The 26096-nt window shown below is 39.4% G+C and overlaps 2 protein-coding genes across 2 annotated transcripts; both read right to left on the bottom strand.

Moving 5' to 3' along the window:
- Window positions 4076-4576, bottom strand: LOC109237625. Its single transcript, XM_019403948.1, has one exon. It carries the CDS (start codon window positions 4574-4576, stop codon window positions 4076-4078), a length of 501 nt encoding a protein of 166 aa, XP_019259493.1.
- On the bottom strand, window positions 12138-17245 carry LOC109229277 (rho GDP-dissociation inhibitor 1-like). The gene is made up of 5 exons (XM_019394667.1): window positions 16823-17245; window positions 14637-14700; window positions 14311-14532; window positions 13089-13213; window positions 12138-12470 (listed from the first exon to the last, which is right to left on the bottom strand). The coding sequence occupies exons 1-5, from the start codon at window positions 17021-17023 to the stop codon at window positions 12402-12404; spliced, it is 681 nt and encodes a 226-aa protein (XP_019250212.1). The 5' UTR covers window positions 17024-17245; the 3' UTR covers window positions 12138-12401.

Genomic DNA, 26096 nt, shown 5'->3' with positions numbered 1-26096 from the left:
TCGGACATCTCCGAGTTGTTTTAAGGGTGGCCGTAGCCTTTCAAATTTGGGTACTGCCTAATAGGCTTTTGTGCCTCCGGGCTTCGATAACCTAAGTCATCCAGGTTTATTTTGGACGATAGCCCCCGAGTGGGGGTGATCTCTTGGATCCGGATAGAGACGGCCCTTGGGCTCAATATCCTTAAGGAACAAAATGTAATACTCTTAAGGGGGAAAATATGTATCTACAAGGCAGAAACTTTCTTTCATTCTTGTGCGCAATATACAAGGTTGTGAGTGTGTACAAGCTTCGTATTATGGCTTAAGTGGTCTATGTGGGCACGATTCATTTGACCGTTTGACCCGTACAATAAGTCCTATCCATCGAGCCCAGAATGTTCAGGCACAGAGTTTCCTTCCTTGCTAAAATCATTACTCGAGGGTAATGGCCCCAGTATTCGAGGTTGATCGTCAAGAGGGCTCGGATACTGTTGATGTGACTCTCGATTCCGGTTCATAATCTGTCTTTGGTTCTAAGTTAGGATGATACATTGTTGCCTCATTAAAAACCTTGATGGAAAACCCAATCACAGCTGGTTCAAGGGAAAAAGAGTGCAACGCGTGCTTTCAGGCCTAATAGATGCATCATTCTTTGGCCGTTGCCTGCAAGTGTTAGTCCAATTCGTAAGATATATAAAAAAAAGAATGAACGGGGCCGTACCTTAGCGGTAGTATCATTTTAAGTGGGTTACGTTCCAATTGTTCGGTAGTCGCTCCCCGTTTCCTGCCTCGAGCTTGTATGAACCTTTGCCGGTAATCTCGATAATTCAATATGGACCTTCTTAATTCGGTCCCACCTTCCCTTCGTTTGGGTTCCGGGTGTTCAGTGTCATCTTTCTTAACACCAAGTCCCCGACATTGAAGTTTGGAGGTTGGCTCTCCAGTTGTAATACCTTTTGATCCGTTGCTTCTGGGCGGCCATCCGTAAGAGTGAGGATTCGTGCCTTTCATCCAACAGTTCCAGGCTTGTGTTCATGGCCTCACCGTCTTACTCTTTGGTTGTATATCGGAACCTCGGTTCTCCTACTTTGACTGGTATTAGCACTTTGGCACCGTAGACCAATGAGAACGGGGTGGCCCCGCTACTGGATTTTAAGGTCGTACGATATGCCCATAGTACTTCGGGCAAAATTTCTTTCCATTTTCCTTTGGCAGCGGTCAATATATTCTTTAAGTTTTGGAGTATGGTCTTGTTAGTAGCCTCCGCCTGCCCTTTCCCACTAGGGTGATAGGGTGTTGATAGGATCCTTTTGATCTTATGGTCCTCGAAAAATTTGTACCTTACTGCAGATGAATTGCTTCCCGTTGTCGCTTACAATCTCAGCCAGCATTCCGAACCTACATATTATGTGGTCCCAAATAAAATCAATAACTTCTTTCTCCCTGACTTTCACAAATGCCTGGGCTTCAACCCGTTTAGAAAAATAGTCAGTCATAAATAATATAAATTGAGCCTTGTCCATGGCAGGGGGCCGACGATGTCCATTCCCCATTTCATGAATGGCCAAGGTGACAAGACCGAATGTAGTAACTCCTTGGGCCGGTGGATCATCAATGCATGCCTATGACATTCATCGCACTTTCGTACGAAATCCTTCTCATCTTCTCCATGTCGATCTAGTAGTAGTCGGCTCTGATTATCTTACGAACCAGCGATTCGGCACCCGAATGATTCCTGCATGTGCCCTTGTGAACTTCCCTCAACACATATTCGGTAGCTCCCGGTCTCAGACATATGTCAAGTGGTCCATCAAACATTCTCCTGAATAAGGTGTTATCTTCAGATAGGTTGAACCTGGCCGCCTTCGTGCGTAGAGCTCTTGATTCTTTAGGCTCCGAGAGCAACTTCCCGATCTTCAGGTAATCTATATTCTTGTTTCTCCAATCCTAGGTTAAGCTTGTCAAGTTTATCTCGGTGTGGCCCTCTTCCACTACCGATTTCATGAGTTGTACGACCATTCCCAAGCTGAATTCATCGTCATCAACTGACGATCCCAAGTTAGCTAGAGCATCGGCTTCGTTGTTTTGATCTCGGGGTATATGTTGCAGGGTCCACTCCTTGAATAGATGCAGTGTTACCTGCAGTTTATCCATGTATCTTCGGATTCAATCCTCTTTCACTTCGAACGTCCCATTGACCTAATTCACCACCAGGAGGGAATCACACTTAGCTTCGACTACTTCAGGCCCCAGGCTTTTAGCCAATTCGAGACCTGCAATCATGGCCTCATACTCGGCCTCATTGTTAGTCAATTTTACAATTGTAATAGATTGCCTAACTACATTACCCGTTGTTGGCTTTAACACGGTGCCAAGTCTGGACCCTTTTGCGTTCGAGGCACCATCCGTAAAGATGGTCCAAATCCCTGAGGAAGTTCCCGAGTTCAACAACAATTCCCTTTCAACTTCGAGTGCTAAGACCGGTGTGAGTCGGCCACGAAGTCTACCAAAACTTGGGATTTGACGGCAGTTTGGGGTCGATATTCGATATCGTACCCGCTGATTTCCACGGCCCATTTGGCCAATCATCCCGAGAGCTCGGGTTTATGCATTATGTTTCTCAAGGGGTAGGTAGTTACGACACATATGGGGTGGCACTTAAAATATGGCTTTAACTTTCTGGAGGCGCCTAACAAAGCGAGCGCCAATTTTTCCAGGTGAGGATACATAGTTTCGGCCTCGCCTAGAGTCCTGCTAACATAGTAGATAGGAAATTGCGTACCTTCATCCTCCCGGACCAGGACTCCACTTACCACTATCTCGGATACCGCTAAGTATAGGTACAACTGCTCATCTGCCTTCGGTGTATGAAACAAAGGCAAGCTCGAAAGGTATCGCTTGAGTTCTTCCAAGGCTTGTTGGCACTCCGGGGTCCATGAGAAGTTATTCTTCTTCAATAACGAGAAGAACCGATGGCTCTTGTCGGAGGACCTTGAAATGAATCGTCCCAAGGTGGCTATGTACCTAGTTAGCCTTTGAACGGCTTTGACATTGTCCACCACGGTGATATCCTCAATGACCTTGGTCTTGTTGGGATTGATCTCAATTCCCCGATTGGACACCATGAATCTGAGGAACTTTCCGAACCCTACTCCGAATGTGTATTTCTCCGGGTTCAGCTTCATATTATATTTCTTCAATATGCTGAAGGTTTCCTGCAAATTTTTCACATTGTCCTCTGCTCGCAGGGACATAACTAACATGTCGTCAATGAAAACCTCCATTGATTTTCCTATTTGTTCTTTGAACATCCAATTTACTAGGCATTGCTAAGTGGCACCTACGTTTTTTAGTCTGAATGGCGTTGCATTATGACAGTAGGTGCCGTATTTAGTGATGAAGGAAGTTTTTTCTTGGTCGTCCGGGTCCATCCGGGTTTGGTTGTACGCGGAGTAGGCATCGAGAAAGCTGAGTATCTCGTGGCCAGCTGTTGCATTGATCATGCGATCAATGTTTGGCAAAGGGAAAGAGTCTTTGGGGCATGCCTTGTTTAAGTCTTTATAGTCTACGCACATTCTCAATTTATTTCCCTTTTTAGGCACTACCACTATGTTTGCTAACCAATCCGGGTACTTAACTTCCCGAATGCAGCCTATTTTAAGAAGTTTGGATACCTCATATTTGATGAACGCATGCTTGACTTCGGATTGAGGCCTCTTCTTCTATTTAACCGGGTGAAACTTCGGATCCAAGATTAGCTTGTGAGTAGTTACTTCCGGTGGGATCCCTGTCATGTCAAGATGGGACAAAACGAAGCAATCTATGTTAGTTATAAGGAATTCAATGAGTTTGTTCCTGAGCCCGGGAGTTAGTCCCGTGCCCAGGTATACCTTTCGATCTGGCAAATACTCGATCAACTTGACTTGCTCCAGCTCCTCAAACATTGACTTGGTCGCATCGGAATCGTCGAGGGCTATGAAAGACCTAGGGACTCCGTAGTCGTCTTCTTCACCTGTCTCCCGCTTCTCTGGTTCGGTTGGGGCCGGCATCGGTGATTGCTATTTGGTTTCTCCCTTGGTGATTGAACCCGGACCCTTTAATGTTGAAGCGCGGATATCGGGACCACCTCATCAACCATGAACATTTCTTTTGCAGCCGGTTGTTCTCTGTAAAATGTTTTGATCCCGCTCGGTGTAGAAAATTTCAACGCCTGATGTAGCGTCGAGGGTACTGCCCTTATGTCGTGAATCCTTGGCCTTCCAAATAAAGCATTGTACCTCATATCTTCTTCAATCATGTAGAATTTTATGTCGTGAACAGTCCCGGCGGTGTTTACCAGTAAGGTTATCTCCCCTTTAGTGGTCTCGCAAACCATGTTGAACCTGTTTAAGACTCGGACTGCAAGCACTATCTGGTCTTGCAGACCCAACTGCTCCACGACCCTCGATCTGATGATATTGGTCAAGCTACCTGGATTAATTAACACACGCTTAATTCGAGATTTATTTATGAGTACAGATATTACCAGTGCATCATTGCGTGGTTGCACGATTCCTTCAGCATCCTCGTCATTGAAAGATACAGTTCCTTTTTGCATGTAATCTCGAGTCTATTTTTCCCTTGTGATAAACACTTTGGTGCGCTTTAACATCGACCCCTGGGGGACGTCGACTCTACCAATGATCATGTTAATGACGTGCTGAGGTTCCTCCAGCTCGACCTGCTTATTGGAGTCCCTATTCCTGAAATGATTTTTGGCTTGATCGCTTAGGAACTCTCGGAGGTATCCTTGTTAAATATCCGGGCCACTTCCTCTCTCAGGTTGTCGACAATCATCAGTTTTGTGGCCATGAGTTCCACGATATTTACACATCAGGTTGGGGTCCCTTTGGGCAGGATCGGATTGTAAAGGTCGAGGCCACTTGGTGTCTTTGATGCATCCGATGTCAGATACGATGGCAGCAACATCAACGTCGAAGTTGTACTCCGATAACCTTGGAGCTTCTTTAGGCCCGATGGGTCTGTCAAAACCGTTTTTGCTTATGAGTCCCTAGTTATTTTGACCTCGATCGCTTCTCCTTTAACTTCTCACAGGGTTTCGTCTAGACCCATTACCTCTTCGGTCTCCGTTGTATGGTTGATACCGGTATCTATTTGATCTTGGTTCGTGATCAATGTCTCTTTTGGATCTGTCACTAGATCTGACAGGATAGACGGACCCGTAAGGGGCCCCAAGCTAATCATCTTCAACCCTGATTTTTATTGGTACCGGTTATGGACGTCGGCCCAAGTTACCACCGGATATTCTATTAGATTTTGCTTTGACTGCTGTGAAGACAACGAGCTTCGAATATTGAGTCCTTGGGCGAAGGCCTGAATGGACCAATCGTCCGCGACTGGGGGCAGGTCCATTCGTTCCATTTGAAACCAGGATATGAATTCCTTGAGTATCTCTTTATCTGTTTGCTTCAATTTGCAAAGCTTTGACTTCCTGGTTTTGACCTTGATGGTTTTGGTGTGCGCTTTTACAAAGGCATCTGCAAGCACAACAAACGAGTCAATAGAATTAGGGGGTAAGTTGTGATACCATATCATGGCTCCTTTTGACAAGGTCTCTCCGAATTTCTTTAGCAGTACGGATTCAATTTCATCATCTTTCAAGTCGTTCCCCTTGATGGCACATGTGTACGAGGTCACATGTTTATTTTTCTTTCCATTATAATTCGGAAATTCGGGCATACGGAACTCCTTAGGGATCGGCTTCGGAGCTGCGCTCGGGGGGACAAACTTCTTAGAATCCAGGCCCTTCAGTATCGATGGTGCGCCTGGAACCGACTGAGCCAGGCTTTTATCAGTATCAACAACTGGATGTCCACAGCATCATCCAAGTTGTCTATCTTGACGACAACTGCAGAGGCTCAGTCGGCACCTCCAGCCCCACAGGTTCCCCAGTCGATCGAGGATGCGCTCAAAGAGATGTTAGAAAATCAGAAGAAGATCCTCGACAATCAGAAGAAGCTTGCTGAGGCAGTTGATTCACATAGCAAGGCTCTCAAGGAGCTTGCTAAGGAGCATAAGAAGCTAAGGAAGACACGGGCCTCCAAGGAGTCCGTGAAGGAGCTGCGTGCAGATATTGACAGACTGAAGGCAGATAGTTGCCTTTAGACTTATTGCTTAAGGACCCAGTACCTGCAGCCCACCCACAGCCGGAGCAGTCACAGAGGCCTCCGAAGAGGAGGAGGATGATTCCTAGAGCGGATGATGTTGTCATCCAGTTGGCGGACCCGCCAGAGACTTCCTCCAGTCAGCCACCGGATGTATCTCAGGAGCCTGTCCAAGCCCAGGTCCCAGCAGCAGAGCAGGAGACCAGTCTGAGGTTCCCGAGCACACAGAGGACCCAGGGACCACTCAGGAGCTCATGCAGACAGACATGCCTTAGGGAGTCTTCTATATCCTTTCCCTCTCTATTTTTGTTGCTTTGTTTAGACTAGTTGGCATTGGGGACAATGCCAGCTTTCATTAAAGGGGGTAGGCCCTACTTTTTGCTTCATGGATACATTCGGATGACTGTATATATTTTTGATATATTTCTATGCTTTCTTTATTCGGACGACCCTAGAGTTCTAGGTCTCCACCTTTTTGTCGTTAGCTTCGATTTTCTTTTCTCCCGATTTTACTCATTTCGTTAATTCCTCGAGCATCTTTATTATCTCGGGGTTGGTCCTGGATTCGGCTTCACTTGGCCTTTCTATGACTGGTTCATTTCTACGGGTGTTTTCCCGGGATGGTTCGGGCTCAACTCTACTGGGAGCGCGGCTTTGGTTCTGCAACTGGGCTATCGCTACCTGTTGAGCCAGTAGCATTTCGAAGATCACCAGCAAGTTGATCCCATCGCCTTCACCGCCGTATGTATCCATGGCTATCGACTTGCCTCCCCCGCAAATGTTGTTCTCTAGGTCGGTGGGCAAGTTAGTGTTGATGGCCACATGGGAGTTAGCATCGATTGGATCTACGACCAGGACCACTTTGGGGTCAACAGGGTGAACCTCGTTGCTAGGCACTATATTGTTGTTCTAGCCGTGGTGGCCAGATTCAGCATCAACGTTTAGGTGAGCAGATTAAGAGTTTGACATCTTTAAGCCTTCCTGAAATTAAGACCTCAAAGAACAAAAGTCAAGCAGAGTGTGTTGTGGAAATTTGTATCAAATAATCACTATTATTTTTAGCCCCATGGTAGGCGCCACACTGTTTACCCTAAAAACGGATAACAATTAAATTTGCAAGTGGTTTTAAGGATACGCGGATTAATTCAATACAAATGATAAATTGTAAAAGATTAAATAGATAAAAGATGTAGTAAATTATCAAACCGCTTGAGGAGGATGATTCCGAACATTGCAACAGCCTCAATGAAATATCCACCCTCGATCCGGACTCACAAGCACTGATGAACAAGAATAATAACTTTTAATAACGGCGAAAATAATAGTGTATTGCCTTGGTATGCATGTGTTACAATATCGTCAATGAATAGTCAGACTCCCCTTTGTATAGTAGGGGAGTTTTACCCTAAGTACAATTCTATAAAAGTTAAAAATCTTCTGCTTAACTAATCACCGGTTCTCTATCGATACGTGTTGAGATTCACGTCGTGATATACGGCCGGTCGCAGATATCACGGCCTTCTGTTGCTCGTGCCCGATCGTCCGGTAATGTTCTTCGAGGCCTTCGGATTCGAACTGAACCCGGGGGCCATGGCCCCGATATTCCCGAGGGCAGTTATTTCACCCTTGCCTCGATTTACGTTTCTTGCTCCGTTTACTTCATCGAAAATCGAGACGTACCATGAGCTCGGTTTTACTCGAATATAAATACATTGGTGCGAAGAAAATACACCATCTGTTTGGAATATACATAAACATAATTACAAGTCCTAAACTACCATCAACACAATGGTTGATTGCAACCGGAACGTTGGTATATCTCTAGGGCTGGCAAAAATGACCCAAACCTATTTAACCGCCCAATCCATCCAGCATTTAATGGGTTGGGCATAAAGAATTTTCCTGATGGGATGGTTTGGGCAGAACCCATCCTAACCCATTAAATAAATTAGCCCAAAGCTGACCCATCAAATGGCCCAAAGCTGACCTGTCAAACTGCCCATAGCAGAACTACTGAGTGAGAATATGTACTCTTTTTAAAAGTGGACAACTACTAACCAATAAATTGATTTTTCTCTTTTTTCTGGGGGATTTGCATCTATACCCGCTTTTTGTGTCACGTTTTAACTTGTGCCTGCTTTGCAAAAAAAATTACAAGCGTACCCGCTTTTTCGCATAACTTCAGCATACGGGGCTGAAGTAGCAAAGGCAATCACGCAAAACTTCAGCATTCTAGTAGACGTGCCTGAAGTAGCAAGTGCGCTAAACCAAGTGTGCTGAAGTTTTTGTTTTTGTAACTGGCGAACTTTAGCTCTAGAGCTGAAATTTTTGTTTTGTAACTGACGAACTTCAGCTCTAGAGCTGAAGTTTTTGTTTTGTAACTGGCGAACTTCAGCTCTAGAGCTGAAGTTTTTGTTTGTAACTGGCGAACTTCAGCTCTAGAGCTGAAGTTTTTGTTTTGTAACTGGCGAACTTCAGCTCTAAAGCTGAAGTTTTTGTTTTGTAACTGGCGAACTTCAGCTCTACAACTGAAGTTTTTATTTGTAACGGGCGAACTTCAGCTCTAGAGCTGAAGTTTTTGTATTTGTAACTGGCGAACTTCAGCTCTAGAGCTGAAGTTTTTGTTTTGTAACTGGCGAAGAGCTGAAGTTCTTGTTTTGTAACTAGCTTATGGTTTTCATGCTTCCCAGAGGCTTAAATTAAACCATCCATCAAAACAGATGATGTTAAGAGATGGCACAAACAAAGAGGTTTTCGTTGTGATTCAAACCAGTTAGTCTCAGCATAAACAGATAAAAGATCTGTGCATTTTTTCTACAACGAAAAGTTTTCAACGTACTTATACAGATTTATGATAAGCTGATTTATTTATTTAAACCACTTAGTTTCAGTTAGTTGCTGCTTCAACGCATCTATTGCCACCATTCAATCAAGCAGGGACCTTTAGTCACGGACTTCAGAAAGAGGTTGAGGGCGGATATAACTTTGAGGAAGAGAAGGAGGAGGAGAAAGGGGGTTGAAGTTGTTTAAAAAGTGGGTACAAGTTAAAAGTTTTAAAAAAAAAATGGTATAGGTTAAATGGGGGCGACCAAATAGGGCGCCCGTGCAATTTTTACCTTTTTTCTTCCTAATCTTACACTAGGCCCTTTTTTTTAGTTCCACAAATTTTATATATTTGAACGTTTTCATTACGTAACTTTTGTGGAAATAAGTCATTATTTTATATCATACTAGTAGTTTCTTAGCAAATTCTAAAAGTTTTGCCTAAAATAAGTTTTTGCTTCCAAGGTATAAAATTCTCTTTGTAATTAAATTTCACTAACCAGCCAATTAAATACATTGAGTTTTATTTGTAATAACATTCAATATCCTTAACTTCTAAATAAAAAATTAAAGTACAAGTCTAACTGAGATATAGAAGCAATCAAATCTATTTATACCAATTGATGAAGGAAATAGAAAAAGAATTACAAATGTAGTAAATTTATGAGAAAATGCTTACTGTGAATATCGTTATTACTTTGAATCACCTTTGAGTTTTTCTTTTATATCCAGAAAGTATAACAAATTAACTCTATTTGGAAAAGCATGAGTGAAAACATTTGCAATTAAAGAAAAGCATCTTGATATTTTAAGTTTCTCAAAAATATGCAAAATATGGTTCAAATTTGGCGGGTTGGGTTATGACCATTGTTTAGCCCATCTTGACCCAACCCATCTTAGCCCAAGTAAACCTTCGGCAAGGCTAGGCAATGGCCCATTTATTGCTTCAGCCTATCTTGACCCGCCCAAATTCAACTCAACCCGCCACCCCTAATATCTCCAATGCTAGCTCTCGGCTTTCGCAACAGTTCAGCTCCAGAATCTGAACGCAACGTGCAAAAGTGTAGTATGAGTACAACCGATCACATATACTCAATAAGTATCAAGACTAACCTCAATAAAGTAACGGCGAGGTTTAATCAAAAGACACTCACTTTATATAACATGTGCAAAGTCATAAGCATATACAGTACAGAGATATAACCAAGAAACAACCAAGAAAATAGCAGATATCATTAATAAGGTGCGCAATCTAAAAAGAAGGTAATAAGGATGCTTTTCTAAATAACCATATCAAAGCATACACAATTACACCAAATTCGAATACAAAGGAGATTTGCACCAAACAGCATTAACTCGAATATTTTTACATGAATGTAAAGTACCTATGCATGTTAGAGACCCAATTTCACATCAATTTCCAAATAACATTTATACGAATGTTCTTATATGAGTATAAAATGTCTATGCATGATAAAGACTCAACATACATCAATCTAACACCCTTCTAGTGTCCAAGAATCCACTATTAGGTCTCATGCATATGTAAAATGCAATATGCATATGTCGTATGCATGTAACAAAAGCATCAAGTATCATATTTAGAAGATATACACAGAAAGCAAAGTTAAAAAAATAAAATAAAGAAACGGGCTATTAAGGACATGTATGATGGAGCTAAGACTCGGAAGAGGAAAGTGGGAGGATGGGGTTGCACCAGGTGTCAGCCCTGGTGATCGACGCACTGACACGCCACATTCAAGGGGAGGTTCTGTGGTGCATAATATTTGCATATGATATTGTACTGATTAACGAGACCGAGATGTGAGGCGGTGTTAACGAGAGGTTAGAGGTTTGGAGGCAGACACTGGAGTCTAAAGGTTTCAAGTTGAGGAGGACCAAAACAGAATACTTGGAGTGCAAGTTCAGTGGTATAACTCAGGTGGTGGACGAAGAAGTGAGGCTTGATTCACATCCCTATGAGAGAAATTTTCAAGCACCTTGGGTCAATTATACAAGGGAATTGGGAGATTGACGAGAATGTCATACATCGTAATGGAGCGGGATGGATGAAAAGGAGGCTCACTTCCAATATTTTGTGCGATAAGAATGTGCCACCAAAACTTAAAAGTAAGTTCTATAGAACGGTGGTCAGACCGACTATGTGTTATGAGACTAAGTGTTGGCCAGTCAAGAACTCACATGTCCAGAAGATGAAGGTGGCTGAAATGAGAACGTTGAGATGGATGTGTGGGCATACCAAGTTAGATGAATTAGAAATGAGGCTATTCGGGACAAGCTGGGTGTGGCCCTGATGGAGGCCAAGATGCGGGAAACAAGACTTCAATGGTTCGGGCATGTGTACAGGATAAGCACAGATGTCCCAGTGAGGAGGTGTGAGAGACTGGTCTTGGAGGGCCCAATGAGAGGTAGAGGTACGCCGAAGAAGTATTGAGAAAGGCGATTAGGCAAGACATTGCGATGCTCTAGCTTACTGAGGACATAACCTAAGATAGGAAAGTGTGGAGGTTGAGAATTAAGGTAGAGTGTTAGGTAGTCGAGCGTTGTATGTACGTGTTCTAGTAACTTTAATGAATTACTTAGTGTTATTCTTGCGTTTTCTTATTCTTTAGATTTCTATTATTACTTGTTGTTTCTTTCACTTCCATAATCACGTTGCAAACACCTATTTTAAAACTTTGTCCTTAGAGGAAATGGTACAATACCCCGAAAAACTAACAATTCGAAACACTTGTAATTCGAATTTAGTGGCTTCAATGGAGAGACCTTTATGGTCCATTACAAATGTTTTTTTAGTTATATCTCTTTACAAAAAATCAATAAAATATACGAAATTTTTGTAGGATCATTTTCCTTCATCATAACTATAGAGTATTATTATTCAACTAAATTTTTTTTATACTGTTAACCACGTAAGAAGCAAAAACCTTATAGAAGTTTTGGAGTTCCTCAGGAAATAGCATCAAGATATCATTTTTGATATGACAATATTATTATTAGTGTTTTATAAGATAAAAAATTGGAAAAAAATAATTAAACTAGTCAAGAATCGTGAAACATTGGGAATTAAAACAAAGCAAATTCATACTGTAAACTTCACAAAGACACGAGTAAGTAATCGAAGCCTATATTGACATCTACTAGAGCAAGTTTTTATAATTAAAAGCCCTTTGCACTATCCATAAATCATAATAAAAGGACTGTAAGTAGCAAGTAACATAAGAAGCAGGCAAATCTCATACAAGGCAAGGCAGCAAGTGCAACAGATCAACTGTAAAAGTAAATCATATTCCATTTGCTAAGCTATTGCTATGTAGTAGTAAGCAAAGGTACATTTCCAAATCCAAAGACAAGACTTCAACAGAATATTCAGAGTCCAAGAAGGCCAGAAAGAGCTGACACATCTCGGCTTGGCTACCTACCCTTGCTTATTTCAAACGAATAGTTGAGCTCCAAATAACATCTTTTATCATCATCCACAAACTGCAGAAAAACCCAAATTCATCAACTACTTGCTCACCAATATGAATTATAGATTGAAACAAAACATGAAAATTGATAAAGAGGCAACAGAAATACAAAGCCACAAAGTTGTGGAACACCCACATAATTCCTTGTACAGGCAATAGAGCCAAAAGGACGGACACAAAAGCAAAAACGTCGTCTTTTACACTACTCGATATATTTTAACGGGCAATAGCTGGTTATTTTACTTCATGTTCTAGGTTACGAGTTAGGCTTCTAGTAGGCACTTACATGTTATTGTAGGTCACCATAATTTGATAGTGTAAAAACACCATGCACTATCATGACCAGCACACGCTCAACAAGAAGGCGATGTGAATTCTACTTATTCAATATGTGAATACGAGTCTCGCCTATATCATCTAGAGCCGACTCGAAAACAATGGGAAAATTAAAGGTTAAAATCAGTACTATCATGAGGACACACTAAAATCTATTATCAGTGGGATGTTAAACGTTAAAACTGTACTACATTTATTCTTGTGGACAAAATCGACTTACAGCATGCTTCATTTGACTAATGAAATGAAAAATACTGACTGATATTGGATCCAGTAGGAATATAAATGCTCACACCTTAAGTTTAGCTGTATATATTCCTCTTGCAAGTGCACCTGATGGAGTGGTCTCCTCTTCTAACATATGTATATAAGGTTCTCGCTGAGGAGCAAAGGTGCCCAGCATTCCCTTACTTTGATCAACTGACATCGAAACGAACAAACATTGATATGTAAGGAAAGAAAATAACAGAAGTGAAGAGTGAAAGTAGAGGTAACACTTGTTTAATTTTAGGTTAGACTTCCATGCCTAATGTTGGGAAAATAACCTTGAGCCGTTGTGCAGCCCTTTTAGTGAAACAGTGAATCAAGTTGATACAAATGCGTGAAATTGATGAAAACTAAAATCAAAACTAAAGATAATAGAATCAGAAAGGCAAAAAAATTGTATGTGTTCGACAACTATAAGGTCTACATCCATGGGGAGATGTATTGTTCTTTCACTATGAGGATATTAATAAATTTCATACTTGGTTATAGTCTCTAATCAATCACTATGAGAATAATATTAAATTTCACACTTGGATTTATAGTCTCTAACCAACCCAACTGAAGTCCCTTCCACTCTTTCTAACTGATGAAGAACCAGTAACCAAACCTCTTCCTTCCTACTCTCTCTAGTTCTATTCCACAATTGGCACGCCTTACTTTATCAAAAAGGAAAAGAAGGCACACCTTGCCTCAAATTGTCCGCAGTTTTATAGACACAAATGTATCTATACCTCCTGGTAAAGGGAAACCAAGATAAAGAAAAACTATTATGCGAGACTATTCACACATAAATGAATCTCTTTCAACCAAGGGAATTCCATTATCTTAGAAAAAGAAATCAGGCAACATTTGTTTAGATTCCAGCCAAGAATGGTAAGAAAGAGTCCGCAAACTTGGAGACCAAGTCGTTTGGTCTCTACTCCAGGCCAAACTTGGATATCGGGATTTGCGGAACACCTAGTGCAAAACCATATTCCATTTTAACTGCTTCACCAAAATCACACATAATCTACATGACTAATAATTCTAAAGTAATGATTCAATTCACACACTATAACGCGGTCTTTTCAGTTGATAAATGCACAACTCGAAGAACTCCTCTGCTCAAATAAGTAAAGGTAATCATTTTGTCTGAAAACTACACAATGAAAATGCTAGTATTAAATCCCTTTGGTGCTTGACTGGCCAATAATGCGTTCATAAACAAGGGAGAGCAAAAGAAATAGGAAATGAGACTATAGAAATCAAACCTTGAAGACCGGCCTTCCATACTGTATTTGTGTAAGCCAAGCCAGAAACAATATTGTGCAGAACACTAAATGTTAGCTTAAGCCGGTACTCTGAGCCCTCCTTGAGCGTAAAGAGAACAGATTTGCTCTGGCCTTCTTTTATAGGCAAAGGAGTATTTATCTCCTCAAAGTCAGAGGAAAGGATTCCAACTGAGTGGAACTTAACTTCAGGTTCCATTTGTCCTAAAAAATTGATCCAAATAGTCATTAAATAAGATTTAAAGGCTAATGTCAGAGTAAGTGGTATGCTATGATTAGGAACAAAGCTTGTCAAAAGACAGACAAACCATTTAAGTCACTTTCCAGGCAACCAAGCAGCTTCTCTTTCCACCTCCTCAAGCTCTCATCCTCCTGTGCAGACAAGAATAACCATATGGAAATTCAAAATATCAGGGGCGGATCTATATATTAATTTTGGATGTTCAAGCACCCATTAATCTCAACTTAGGGTAGGTATAGTTCTATAGAAAATTTAATAAAACGGTATAAAAGATCAGAAAGCACCTAGGAAAGAAAAACTCTAATGGGTGCTTTGGTTAAGGAAGGATGCTGGAGACTTAATGTTGTTAGCGGGCGCAGGGACGTACGCAAGATTTTTGGTAAGCAGTGTTGATGTTTAAAGAAGTAATGAATGAATAAATCACTCTAACAAAGTTATATTTACAAAAAACACAATTCAAGTATACTGTTACAAATCTCCATCGACGTGTTTTCAGTTTTTGAAAATTTATCCATAATAGACTCAGCAAAAAATATGATTAAATACTTTTTTTAATTCATAATAGACTCATTAGGTACTGAGTTGGACTTAAAAAAAAGGTAAGGAACCAGAGGTTCCAGATGCTTAAATTTTTATTGGCAGCAATGGATGCAGGTTAAATTGGTTTAGTAACTCCATTTTTATGTTAGGAGTCGAAGGATCAAGCCTTGCTGGCTTCTACATTTTTCCAAAAAAAGGCTCAAAATTTTAAAAAAATACATCGACTAAGCGGGAATCGAACCTTCCACCTCCAAAGGAATACTACAGCGCATTACCAGCACGCCAATGAAGCTCTAGCGTTAAGAAGTGTCATTCTTTACTATTTAGCCTATTTGTTTTGCATATTATTCACATATGTAAACTAAAAATTTGTCAACAAAGTGGTGTCGGATGACACCGATAAACGTGCGTCCGCCCCTGAGCGGGCGAGTGTTCGAAACTCAATCCTAGCATAAGTCCTTTTTAACCAGCTGGTAAACTATTCCTTTTTTCTTCTATTCAAGCTACTTTCTTTCTTCTTCTTTTTTTCTTAAAAGAAAAATGTTTCCCTCAGTTAGGCCTTTTTTTAAATTATTTCAAGTACACTTTCTTAACCCAACACTACTTTTTTCATATATTTCACTGACTTTTGTTTACCTGTTTTTTTTGGTTTACCTAATTCTCTATAGCAAAGGAAAAGAAAATCTGCAATAGATTCCAAAGTTCAACCCCTTCTAAAGACGAATAGTTCCTCCAAAGCGGCAAAACTCACCGCTCTTTTTTCTTGCCAGTTGTTCTCATCACAGATTCACAGCGCCGATAATATTAATATGAGTTTTCTCCTTTACTTTTTTTTCATCGTCGTATTCAAATAGTTGTACATGTACTACGCGAATAGTAGTAATTTTATGTAAAAAAATGTTAAGCACCGATGAATCCAAAATCCTGGATCCGCGACTGCAAAATATGGAAAAAGATTTACTGAATCTTCCAATGCAAGAGACGATCTCAAATTAAAATAATGTAAGGCACAAAAAAAAATTCAGACGGAGTGAGCAAGAATCAAGGTAGATTGAGAAGGAATGGCCTATATGGTACAGCATAGAAATTTCCTCAAATGAATTTTCTGATGCAACTAAGAGATTGTTTCAATTTCAAGAATGTAAGGAGAGAAAAAATCCCACTGGAGTAAGCAAAAATCAAGGCGACTCCAAGCCAAACTTGACGCCAAAGCAGAATAAGGAATACTTAAAATGTCACAGCATAAAAATTCTCTAGATTAAATATTGTCAGTACATGAATCCCACACAAAAATCACTTACTGTATTCAGGAAAAAGCTCAAATTCAGCCCCCAAAAGCACCAAACAAACCTTTCTCTCTCCTTTATAATATCAAAATTGGTGGTCCTATTTTGTTTTTCTTCTTTTCCATTTATTTCTTTTGGGGGGTGGGTAGATACAAATTCAAAAAATCACTGCCTGAAGAAACAATATACATCACCAAAAGCAATGATCTTTGAAAAAGAAATATGCAAGAAACAAATGAAATAACAAATGCATATATAGATGCCAAAACCAGATAAGCAGAACCCTAAAATAGTATAAGGAAATGAAACGCCCATGATACATCAAAAATACATAAAGATAACAGATATAAGAGAGACCCACTTCTATTTTCAAGCTGTAAGCCAAATAAAGTTCAAAGCTTTTTGAGTTTCAAGAGAAAGAGAGAACCTTGTCCTTTTCAATTTGATCTTTGAGAGAAAGGAGAGGACCAGGTACATAACTTGTTGTAATAATATCAGCAGCAGGATCTTGATTATGCTCATCTTCCTCACTATCTCCCTCTTCTAATTCCTCCTTTCTCTTGTCTTCATTAAAGTTAAGGCCACGTGATGGACCTGCTTCCTCTTTGTTGTTGCCACCCTCCATCATTCTTGATTATCTCTGTGTGTTATAGTGTGTGTGTGTGTGTGTGTTGGGGGGCAAAGTGTATTCTAGCAACAAAGGATATAGCAGTAGGGACAGTGAAGATTTTGTTTTGACAATTATTGAAGAAGAAAGAAAAAGGGGGTGCAGAAAATAAGTCCAAATTTTCAATTCTTGGAGACAAACATAAAACCCTCGTCTGTCTGACAATTGTTTTCTTGTCTGTTGTCTTTTCCTTTGTCTTTTCGTGGGGGGCTTGCTTTTCTTTTTTTCTCCTTTTAGTTATAACGTTGAAGAAATTTTTTTTTCCTTCGTATACTTATCACCTGTTTGGCCAAGCTATAAAAATCAGTTTATTTAAAAAAAAAAATTTAAATTACTTTTAGTGAGAAGCAATTTATATTTGACTAATTAATTTAAAAAATACTTTTGAGTAGCAATTAGTATTTGGCCAAGCTTTTAAAAACTGCTTTTAAGTGTATTTTTCTCAAAAGTGCTTTTCAAAAAAGTATTTTTGAAGAGTAGGTACTTTTTTCTACTTCTCCAAAATTTCTTATGCTTCTTCTCAAAATTATTTTTTTTTCTTCCAAAAGTTTGGTCAAACACTCCATCTTTTTATAAAAAAAGTACTTTTAAAATTGGAGAAGCTTGGCCAAACATGCTATTATATTAATAAGGAAAATTTTCTTAACGAGTATGAGTACTTAATAAGGAAGTCTAGAACCAAAAGGTTGCCTTTTTGGACTCAATAGACAAAAATAGGCAGAAAAATATTTTGAATACAATACTATGTATAGCGCATGTTTTAAATACCATATACCTTAACGGACAGTTACTTCGTTAAGGTATAGTGCATGTAATACATGCGCTATATTCAGTATTTGCAAACCCATAATAATTCAGTGTATAGCGCATGTATTATATGTGTTATGTACATCGCATATACTATATGCATTATATTTAACACTTGCCATCCCCTCGCTTTGGATAGTTGCTTACTTAAGACCAAACATTCATTCTTCAAAAAATCATTCTGAAAAACTCATTCTTCAACATCTTTTGTATCACTTCCTATTCATCAATATATGCATTTTTATTTTTGAATTTTGCTATAATGTCTGATGAGCGAAAAGTTAGGATTGCATTATATTGGGTTGGTGACATTATGGTGGAGAATAACTCGGTACATTATAATTGTTCTCTATAAAGTATTATTAAGGTGCCACTCACATTGGAGTACGACATATTGATATCTCTAATTTGTAAAAGAATTAGTGTGAGTAAATGTTTGGTTAATCTTAAGGTAAGCGAAAGATATCTGTATTCGCTTACTCCGCAAGGGATTGCTTGTTATGCCGAGTTTAACGTCAATGACAATGAAAATCTATAAGATTTTTTGAGGACTCCTAATGAACACCGGGATGATTTTGTGTTAACTATGTTGGAAATGTATGTCAAGTCTCAAGACGTCAACAATTTTGATGCTCCGCAATGGCTAACACTCAACTATCTGGTTGTGTATTTGGAGCTGTTTTGTCTAAAAAGGTTCCATATGAAAGTGTCTGGCTAGATCAAAACTTATCTCCACGGACTAATGAAGATCGAGGACATAATTTCTCCCCCAATGCAGGTGCATGGAGGGTCGCCAAGTTTTCAAAATACACAAGTCGAGAGGTAAATTTTAATTTTCCTTGTTGTAGTATAATTATTCCTTTTATGTATCGTAATCGTACTAACTCTTACATCTTTCATAGTGGTTACGGCTAGATATGAATTTTAAAAGTTATGAACCAACCAACAGTTGGAATATACCTAATTTTGGAGGTGTGGATCATGTTGGTCCATCCACGATTCATCACTAACTCGATAATGTGCATCATGGGCTATCCACAAATTATGAATTGTATGTTAAGAGATAAAGTTAATATATTATGTTAAGGATGACTCTAAACTACTCATTATTTTATTAGTTGTGCAATAAAAACGAGCAACATGACGGTCTTGTCCTAACTCAGTTGGGCGATGATGATATATTGAATCAGGATATGGCAGATGCATAGAGTGAGGAAGATGACAGTGATTATGACAATAATGCTAATGAGTTCGGAGATGATAAACCCTTCCCTGATGAGAGCGACGATGAGGAATCACACTTCACATATGAGAGTGAGAATGAGCAACCTGATTTGACTATGGAACATGATGCCACAACTAAGGACTCCGTATATGCAGACTCCACCTACCGTTAGACCAATGGTGTACGCGTCGCGTGTGCCCTTTCATTCAAGGTAGATTCCTAACCTTGATCACTTGCCAAGTATGCCATATGTGGATGCCCTCACAAGGGATCTTTATGACATTCGTACAACAATGTGGGATGAAACTAGACAAACAGAGCTCTATAACAAAATGCTTTTCGATGACAAGGCGCGCCTCAGTAGGGCGATGTGAATTTACAACATATAAAATTGTCATGAGATCGAGGTTAATGAGTCATCCAAGAAAATATATAAGGCGGTTTGTCATAGATGAGACCAAGGTTGTAAGTGGATGCTGCGTGCAAGAAAGTTGAAAACTAATATCATATGAGGTTTCGATTCAATGATAGCCTTGCTAAGGGTCGTCATTTGCCACGAATTTTCGTGGCAATATCGGCCACACTCGTTGTTGCTAATGTTGTTTCAGCAGATCCTTATGTATATTCTTCTCCTTCATTGCCTTCACTTTCACTATCATATGCCTATAAATCATTACCATTTCGACGAACCATCTTTTGAAATCTTTGAGTGAGATACGGCATGTAGTATTCATCACTACTTGAGTCATTGTTGGCAGCCTTGAGAACCAGGTTCTTCTACGTCTTGTTCTCTCTTCTTTCAAGATCTTACTTTCTCTCCATCTCATAAGTTTTTAGATTTCCAATGAGTTCATCAATGGTCAGCTTCTGCAGATCCTTGGCTTCAGTGATAGAATTTACCTTACTTTCCCAAGAACCTGGTAACAAATTGAGTATTTTCCGGACCAGCTTGTTTCTTGGAATGACTTCTCCATGGAAGTGAAGCTCATTAATAATATAGGTAAAGCTTGTATGCATGTCCTAAATAGACTCATCCTCCTTCATCTTGAAAAACTCATACTCAGTAGTAAGCATATCAATTTTAACTGCTTAACCTGAGTAGTTTCCTCATGGGCAGTTTGGAGAGCTTTCCAGAACTTCTTAGCATACTAACAGGCTGAGATACGGTGTATTCATCTGGTCTGATGCCACAAACAAGAATCTTTTTTGCCCTGAAATTCTTCTCAATAGCCTTTCTATCAGCATCGTTGTACTCTTTTGTTTTTGGGACTGTAACTGTTCCCTCACCCAACAATTTTCACGGGAACAAAACGTCCATCACAAATTACATCCCATAACTCTGAGTCCTCAGCCATGAAGAAGTCATGCATTCTTGTGTTCCACCAACCACAGTATTGGCCGTTGAATTTTGGTGGTCTGTAGGTTGATTGTCCTTCCTCGAAGCTTGGTAAAGCAGCCATGAGGATCTTTTATAGGTGTTAACCTTTTAGAAAGAATCTGCTATGATACCAATTGATAGAAACTAGGAGTCCACCAAACAATATAGAGAACCAGGTTGTCTATATGTTCCTTGAGTAAATAATCGGAAAGTAAAGCCAAACAGTATAAGGAACCAAGTTCTCTATATGTTCCCACAGTAAATATGCAGTAAATAAAGAATACATGATATTTACGTGGAAAACTCTTTGCTTAAGGGATTAAAACCACGACCTACCCTAGTAGGATTTCAACTACTAAACCGAGCAAACTTTAGATTACAACCTATTGCAATCTAGGAATTAAACTCTTAATCCTTCACCCCTCATAATAAACTCTATTGTAAGACCTTTGCAACAAGTCCATTACGAAGCAACAAATCTTGAATAACTTTAGTCAAGAAACCAAACCAAATAATGGTTGAAATCTGTCCTACAAAGACACTTCTTGAAAGTAGTGTAGGATTACAAATAAAGAATAAAATGACAAAAATTCAACAAACCTAAGGACTTAAGATATCTTCAATCTATGGATCTGGTCCTTGAGGTTGCAACAGCTTTGTTCTTGAGAGAGGTGGTGGCTAGCACTTGAGAGAATATGATTTTTTGGATTTGCAAGTATTAGTAAATGAAATCTCTTGCCTCATGTTGATAATATGTGCGTGTGAGGTCATCAAAGATGATGCAATAGAGTGTCCAGTACACTACACGCTTCAGCAGTGTTGCTGTACTGTTGCTAGTACAGTGCAGCAACTTTAACATCTATAAAGTTGACTTGTACTGTGACTGGAGGAACTGATCCCTATCTGTTCCTTCTGTTATTGCCTTATCTGATTTCATTGAGAATTAAACCAGACATCTTGCTTTGAACGCTAAGGAACCAATTGTATTAGGTTCCCTATCTGGTTCTCTCATGAAGTTTGTCAGATCATCAAAACAAAGACGCATAACTTATTAATTTTTCCCTTTTTGATGATGACAAACTTAGAATTGATAGTCTCATATGAGAACCAGATTTTACGTTGTTCCCCTACGAATCAGCCATATTCCCCCTAAGAACCTGTTTCCTCCCTTTCAATTTTCACTGTACGACGGCTAAGGGAACTGATCACATCTGATCCCTATCTAGTTCCTCGAGAACGTTTGGCAAATCATCAAAACACGAAATAGCATAACTTATCATATCATTTCCTTGAGGATCCACCAAAAAAAAACATTTCCTCAATGACAAAAAATTTAAAATGGGATATTTACATAAATAGTCGTTTATATTTATTATTTACTTTTTCTAGCCTTATACATAGATTATACATTGATTATATACAATTATACACATAGATTATACTCCACCGGCTATTTTTAATTTAAGTAATTGGATGGGCCGCTATTTTGGTTTGTTCTTCTTTTAAAATAGGTGTTTGCTAGGTGATCATGGATTTAATAATTGCTTTTCCTTTCGGCTTTCGCACTCTTAAAATGGAAATGCTCCCCTAGTAATCTGCTTTATCATTTCGTTTCAAAATACCATTTGCCAGTTTTATGTGGAACAAAGAGTTTTTAAATGCATAAATTAACCAACCATATCACTAATTTTTAATGCTACTCTTAATACCTTCAGGCCCTTACTATAGCATTACATTAAAAGGGCAAACATTCACTGAACGCATATGAGGAAAATGGAGAAGAAATTGTAGGATCATTGTCAAAAGGAGTATCTTTATTTTTTAATTTAATAAAATTAATGAGGTCAAACATATACAACCGACAAGGCTCAATCCTGACTCTCAGCATGATTGGTGGCACCTGTTCGATTTATTTAATCAATCAGGTACACGTTTGAACTTTGACGTACACACCATTATTGAAATGAGAATTAAAATTGTAAGGCTCGTTTGGTTCACATATTAGTGGAATAAGGTGTGAGCGCTACTGTGTTAAAATACAAAATCAGAAGAAAAAAAAACTGTTAGAAGAATTAAAGAAATCTGGAAAATAGTAGAGAATCAGAAATATTCCGAGTCCACAAGTTTCTTGTGTGTCCTTAAGGAATTTTAACCCCCTCACAAGTTGCCAAGGTAATGGATTAAATCCTCCCAGGATAAAACGGAATAAACCTTCCTGCAACAGTGGCAATACGAACTGCAGGATCCCAACGAACTCAAAGAACGGGGCAAAATCACACTTACGAATTGGAGAGAGAGAGACTGCGAATTAGGATGCAGTATATTCAAAAAGAAAGAAGTTCTGGAGTGTTTTTTGTGTGTAGAAAATGGAGCCTTGCCTCAGAATTTATAGGCAATTATCAGAAGAGGTGTCTGGAAAAGGTGCCTTTTCAGAAGAATACGCTGCCTGCCGCGGTTACGGCAGAACCGCGGTCAGAGAGGCTCTCTGAATCTGCCTGCCGCGGTTCTACCGCGGTTACGGTAATCTTATCGATCGATCATTTGACAAATCCGAAGCCGAAGCCGAAGCCGAAGCCGAAGCCGAGCCGAGCGACGACGACGGCGCGAGGGTTCATTCTCTTCAACTCCTTTTAAGAGCTTTAAGAAGTGATTCTATATATAAGCACACAAATGTGATTGTCCCTCACCAATAAGGGACAAAGTGCAATACAAAGTTCACTTCTTCAAATTTTCATTTTTCCCTCCATTTTATTTCCCTTCATTTCCAATTCACACTTCTTCTACTTTAAAGCCCAATGGCTTAAAGTCCAACATAAGGTTTATCATGCAAAATTATTTTTGAAATAAAAAATAAAAAAATTATTGTGCTGTGATTAGTAATTATAAATGATTGGAAGATAACAGCCTCAATTCTTCCTTTTCTTGGTGAATGGTAATAGTGACGAGGGGAGGGATCGGGGTTAGCGAAAGGTTATCAGTTAAATTTTTATCATAATTTGTATATATAATCTTGGGGAAATTCTAGATTATGCTACCGAATATCAAGTTATATCGAGCTTTCTTTAGGCTTATTCAATTATATGGAGAAGCTATATTTATCTAAACCGCAATTTAAACGCGAGTAAAGTTTTAATAGAGTCATTATAAGTCGTACAAAAACTTTCCCAAATGGCATAATAGCTCGTCACTCTTACTTCTTTTTTTTTTTTTTTTTTTTGACTTCACAAGTTCATACGTTGAGAAGAACTGTACAAGTAGCCATTGTAGTATATAACCTATGCCTTTGTTAGGACCGGAAAAATCAGGTGTCATGCGCAAGCTAGCAAAGCAAACCTTGAACGACGATAAATCCAACAACACAAGAGAAATCTACCAAAAGAGACAAAAACATTTAACGTGGTTCGGTCAACTGACCTACGTCCACGGCGGAGATGAGCAATCCCATATAATAAAAAGAGAGTACAAAATAACGAGAGAACAACCTCACGAAGAGGCAAACACAAGTGACACACTAACACTTGTCCCGTAAAGTTCTCCCCCTAAATAAGACTCTCAAGCCCCCTATGGCTACATTGTGGATGCTATTTAATGAGAAAGAAGGATCCTCAATTTATAGAAGTCCAAACCTTTTCCTACAAGAAAAAGGACTAGTCATATATTGGAGATTTGTAATTTCCTTTTACAAAAAGGAAAACCTAATTAAGGTAATTATATTGCCCTTTTCCTTCAAGAGATAGGAAAACCAAATATGGTAAGAAAATTATGGCAAACACCTAACAATTCTCCCCCTTGGCCTGAATTTTCTGACAAAATAAACTTGATCCACCTTCTTCACATAGCCTTTAACAGGTCACATCTCCAGATCTCCACCACAAAGTTTGTCTCAACGTGCGTAGCACTCCGGTCAAATTTCTCAGACAAAAATCATGATTATTGTCAAATATGTTACAGCTAGAACTGAACCCGCCAAGATGAATCTGCCTTGAACCTCGCTCTGATGCCACTTGTTATGTTGAAGAAGAGGCAAACCCGAAAATAAAGAAGATAAAGAACACCAAATTTTAACGTGGAAAACCCTTCAAATCGAAGGTAAAAACCACGGGATCACAAAAATCCAAAAAACTCCACTATAACAATAAGAGGATTACAAAAGTTCTCCAAATTGGCTACACAACAAGGGCCAAATACGGAGCAACAATGGCAACAAGAGCAACAACTAATCAATTGAAGAAAGAGTATAATCCATAAAAATGAATCTGCTGTTCGAGGCTCGAAATCAGATGCTACGAGCCACCAAATCCGATCTCCACCGTCCAATTCCAAGACCAAGATGTTACGAACACTCAGTCAAAATTTCAGCCCGATCCAACGGTTACACGTGATTTGAAGTTGGCTGGTTGGAATAAAAATCTGCAGCAAAACAAATACTTTTCTTCTCTCTTCTCTCTTGATGAAAGCTCTCTCAAAAACCACTCTTATGTGCTTAAGTCTTTCAAAGACTTGTATCAATGAGCATAGAATAATTCTCCAAGGTTGTACTATTTATAGATCATGAGTGGTGCTTTCTCTTAAAGCCAAAACTCACTCAAAATAGGAATAAACACCGAATCCAATTCCGAATAGGAATGGAAACCAAAAGAGAATAGGATTAGGCCATTGGACCTTTGGCTGGACAACATGGGCATGAGCCCAACAAAATCCCCCTCCGGCCAAGGGCCAAATGTGTCTTCAAGTAGAGGAACTATTGACAGGCTTCATGCCTGCCAATTTTCTGCAAAATTCATGTTTATCTGTAGCTACCGCCTTTGTCAGCATATCCGAAGGATTTTCATCAGTGTGTATCTTCTCAACCTCAAATAATTTCTCTTCCACGGCCATTCTTATCCAATGATACTTTCTATTTATATGTTTGGTCTTAGAATGAAGGTGGAGTGCTTGGTGAGACAGATAACACTCTGATTATCACAAAATAAGATGTACCTTGGCTGCTCAAAGCCAAGATCATTAATAAACTCCTTCATCCATAATAGTTCTTTGGCACCTTCTATGACAGCTATATATTCGGCTTCTGTGGTGGATAGAGCTATGCACTTCTGTAGTCTAGATTTTCAAGAAACAGCTCCCCCTGCAAAAGTGATCAGATAACCGGAAGTCGATCTTGAATTATCAAGATTGCCTCCTAAATCAGAGTCTGTATAACAAACAAGTTTCAGGCTTGCCATTGCCAAAGCACAGCTTCAATTCTGCAGTACCTTTCAAATACCTTAATATCCATTTTACTGCATCCCAATGTTCTTTTTCAGGATTGGAAAGGAATCTACTAACAGTACCAACGGCATGTGCAATATCTGGTCTAGTGCAAACCATAGCATACATCAAGCTACCAACGACAGAAGAGTAAGGAATACGAGACATCTCCTTTTTCTCTTCATCAGTAGATGAGCTCTGACTAATACTCAATTTGAAGTGTTTAGCAAGAGGTGTACTAACCACTTTTGCATCTGTCATATTGAACCTCTTGAGTACCTTCTCAATGTATTGCTTTTGGGACAGAAATAACTCCTTTATGTCTCTATGTCGGTGGATCTGAATGCCCAAGATTTTCTTTGCTGGCCCCAAGTCCT

This window comes from Nicotiana attenuata, chromosome 1, assembly GCF_001879085.1.
Source record: "Nicotiana attenuata strain UT chromosome 1, NIATTr2, whole genome shotgun sequence".
Taxonomy (NCBI): Eukaryota; Viridiplantae; Streptophyta; class Magnoliopsida; order Solanales; family Solanaceae; genus Nicotiana; species Nicotiana attenuata.
This window is presented reverse-complemented; position numbering and strand designations above follow the sequence as displayed.

What these genes read in the sequence shown, in the direction of transcription:
- LOC109237625 (XM_019403948.1), bottom strand. Translation starts at nt 4,576, where the DNA reads ATGCAAAAAGGAACTGTATCTTTCAATGACGAGGATGCTGAAGGAATC.
- LOC109229277 (XM_019394667.1), bottom strand. Translation starts at nt 17,023, where the DNA reads ATGATGGAGGGTGGCAACAACAAAGAGGAAGCAGGTCCATCACGTGGC. An exon ending in ATGGAAGGCCGGTCTTCAAG is followed by an intron (nt 13,214 to 14,310) that starts GTTTGATTTCTA and finishes TTTCGATGTCAG; the next exon opens with TTGATCAAAGTAAGGGAATG. An exon ending in TATATACAGCTAAACTTAAG is followed by an intron (nt 12,471 to 13,088) that starts GTGTGAGCATTT and finishes GTTTTTCTGCAG; the next exon opens with TTTGTGGATGATGATAAAAG.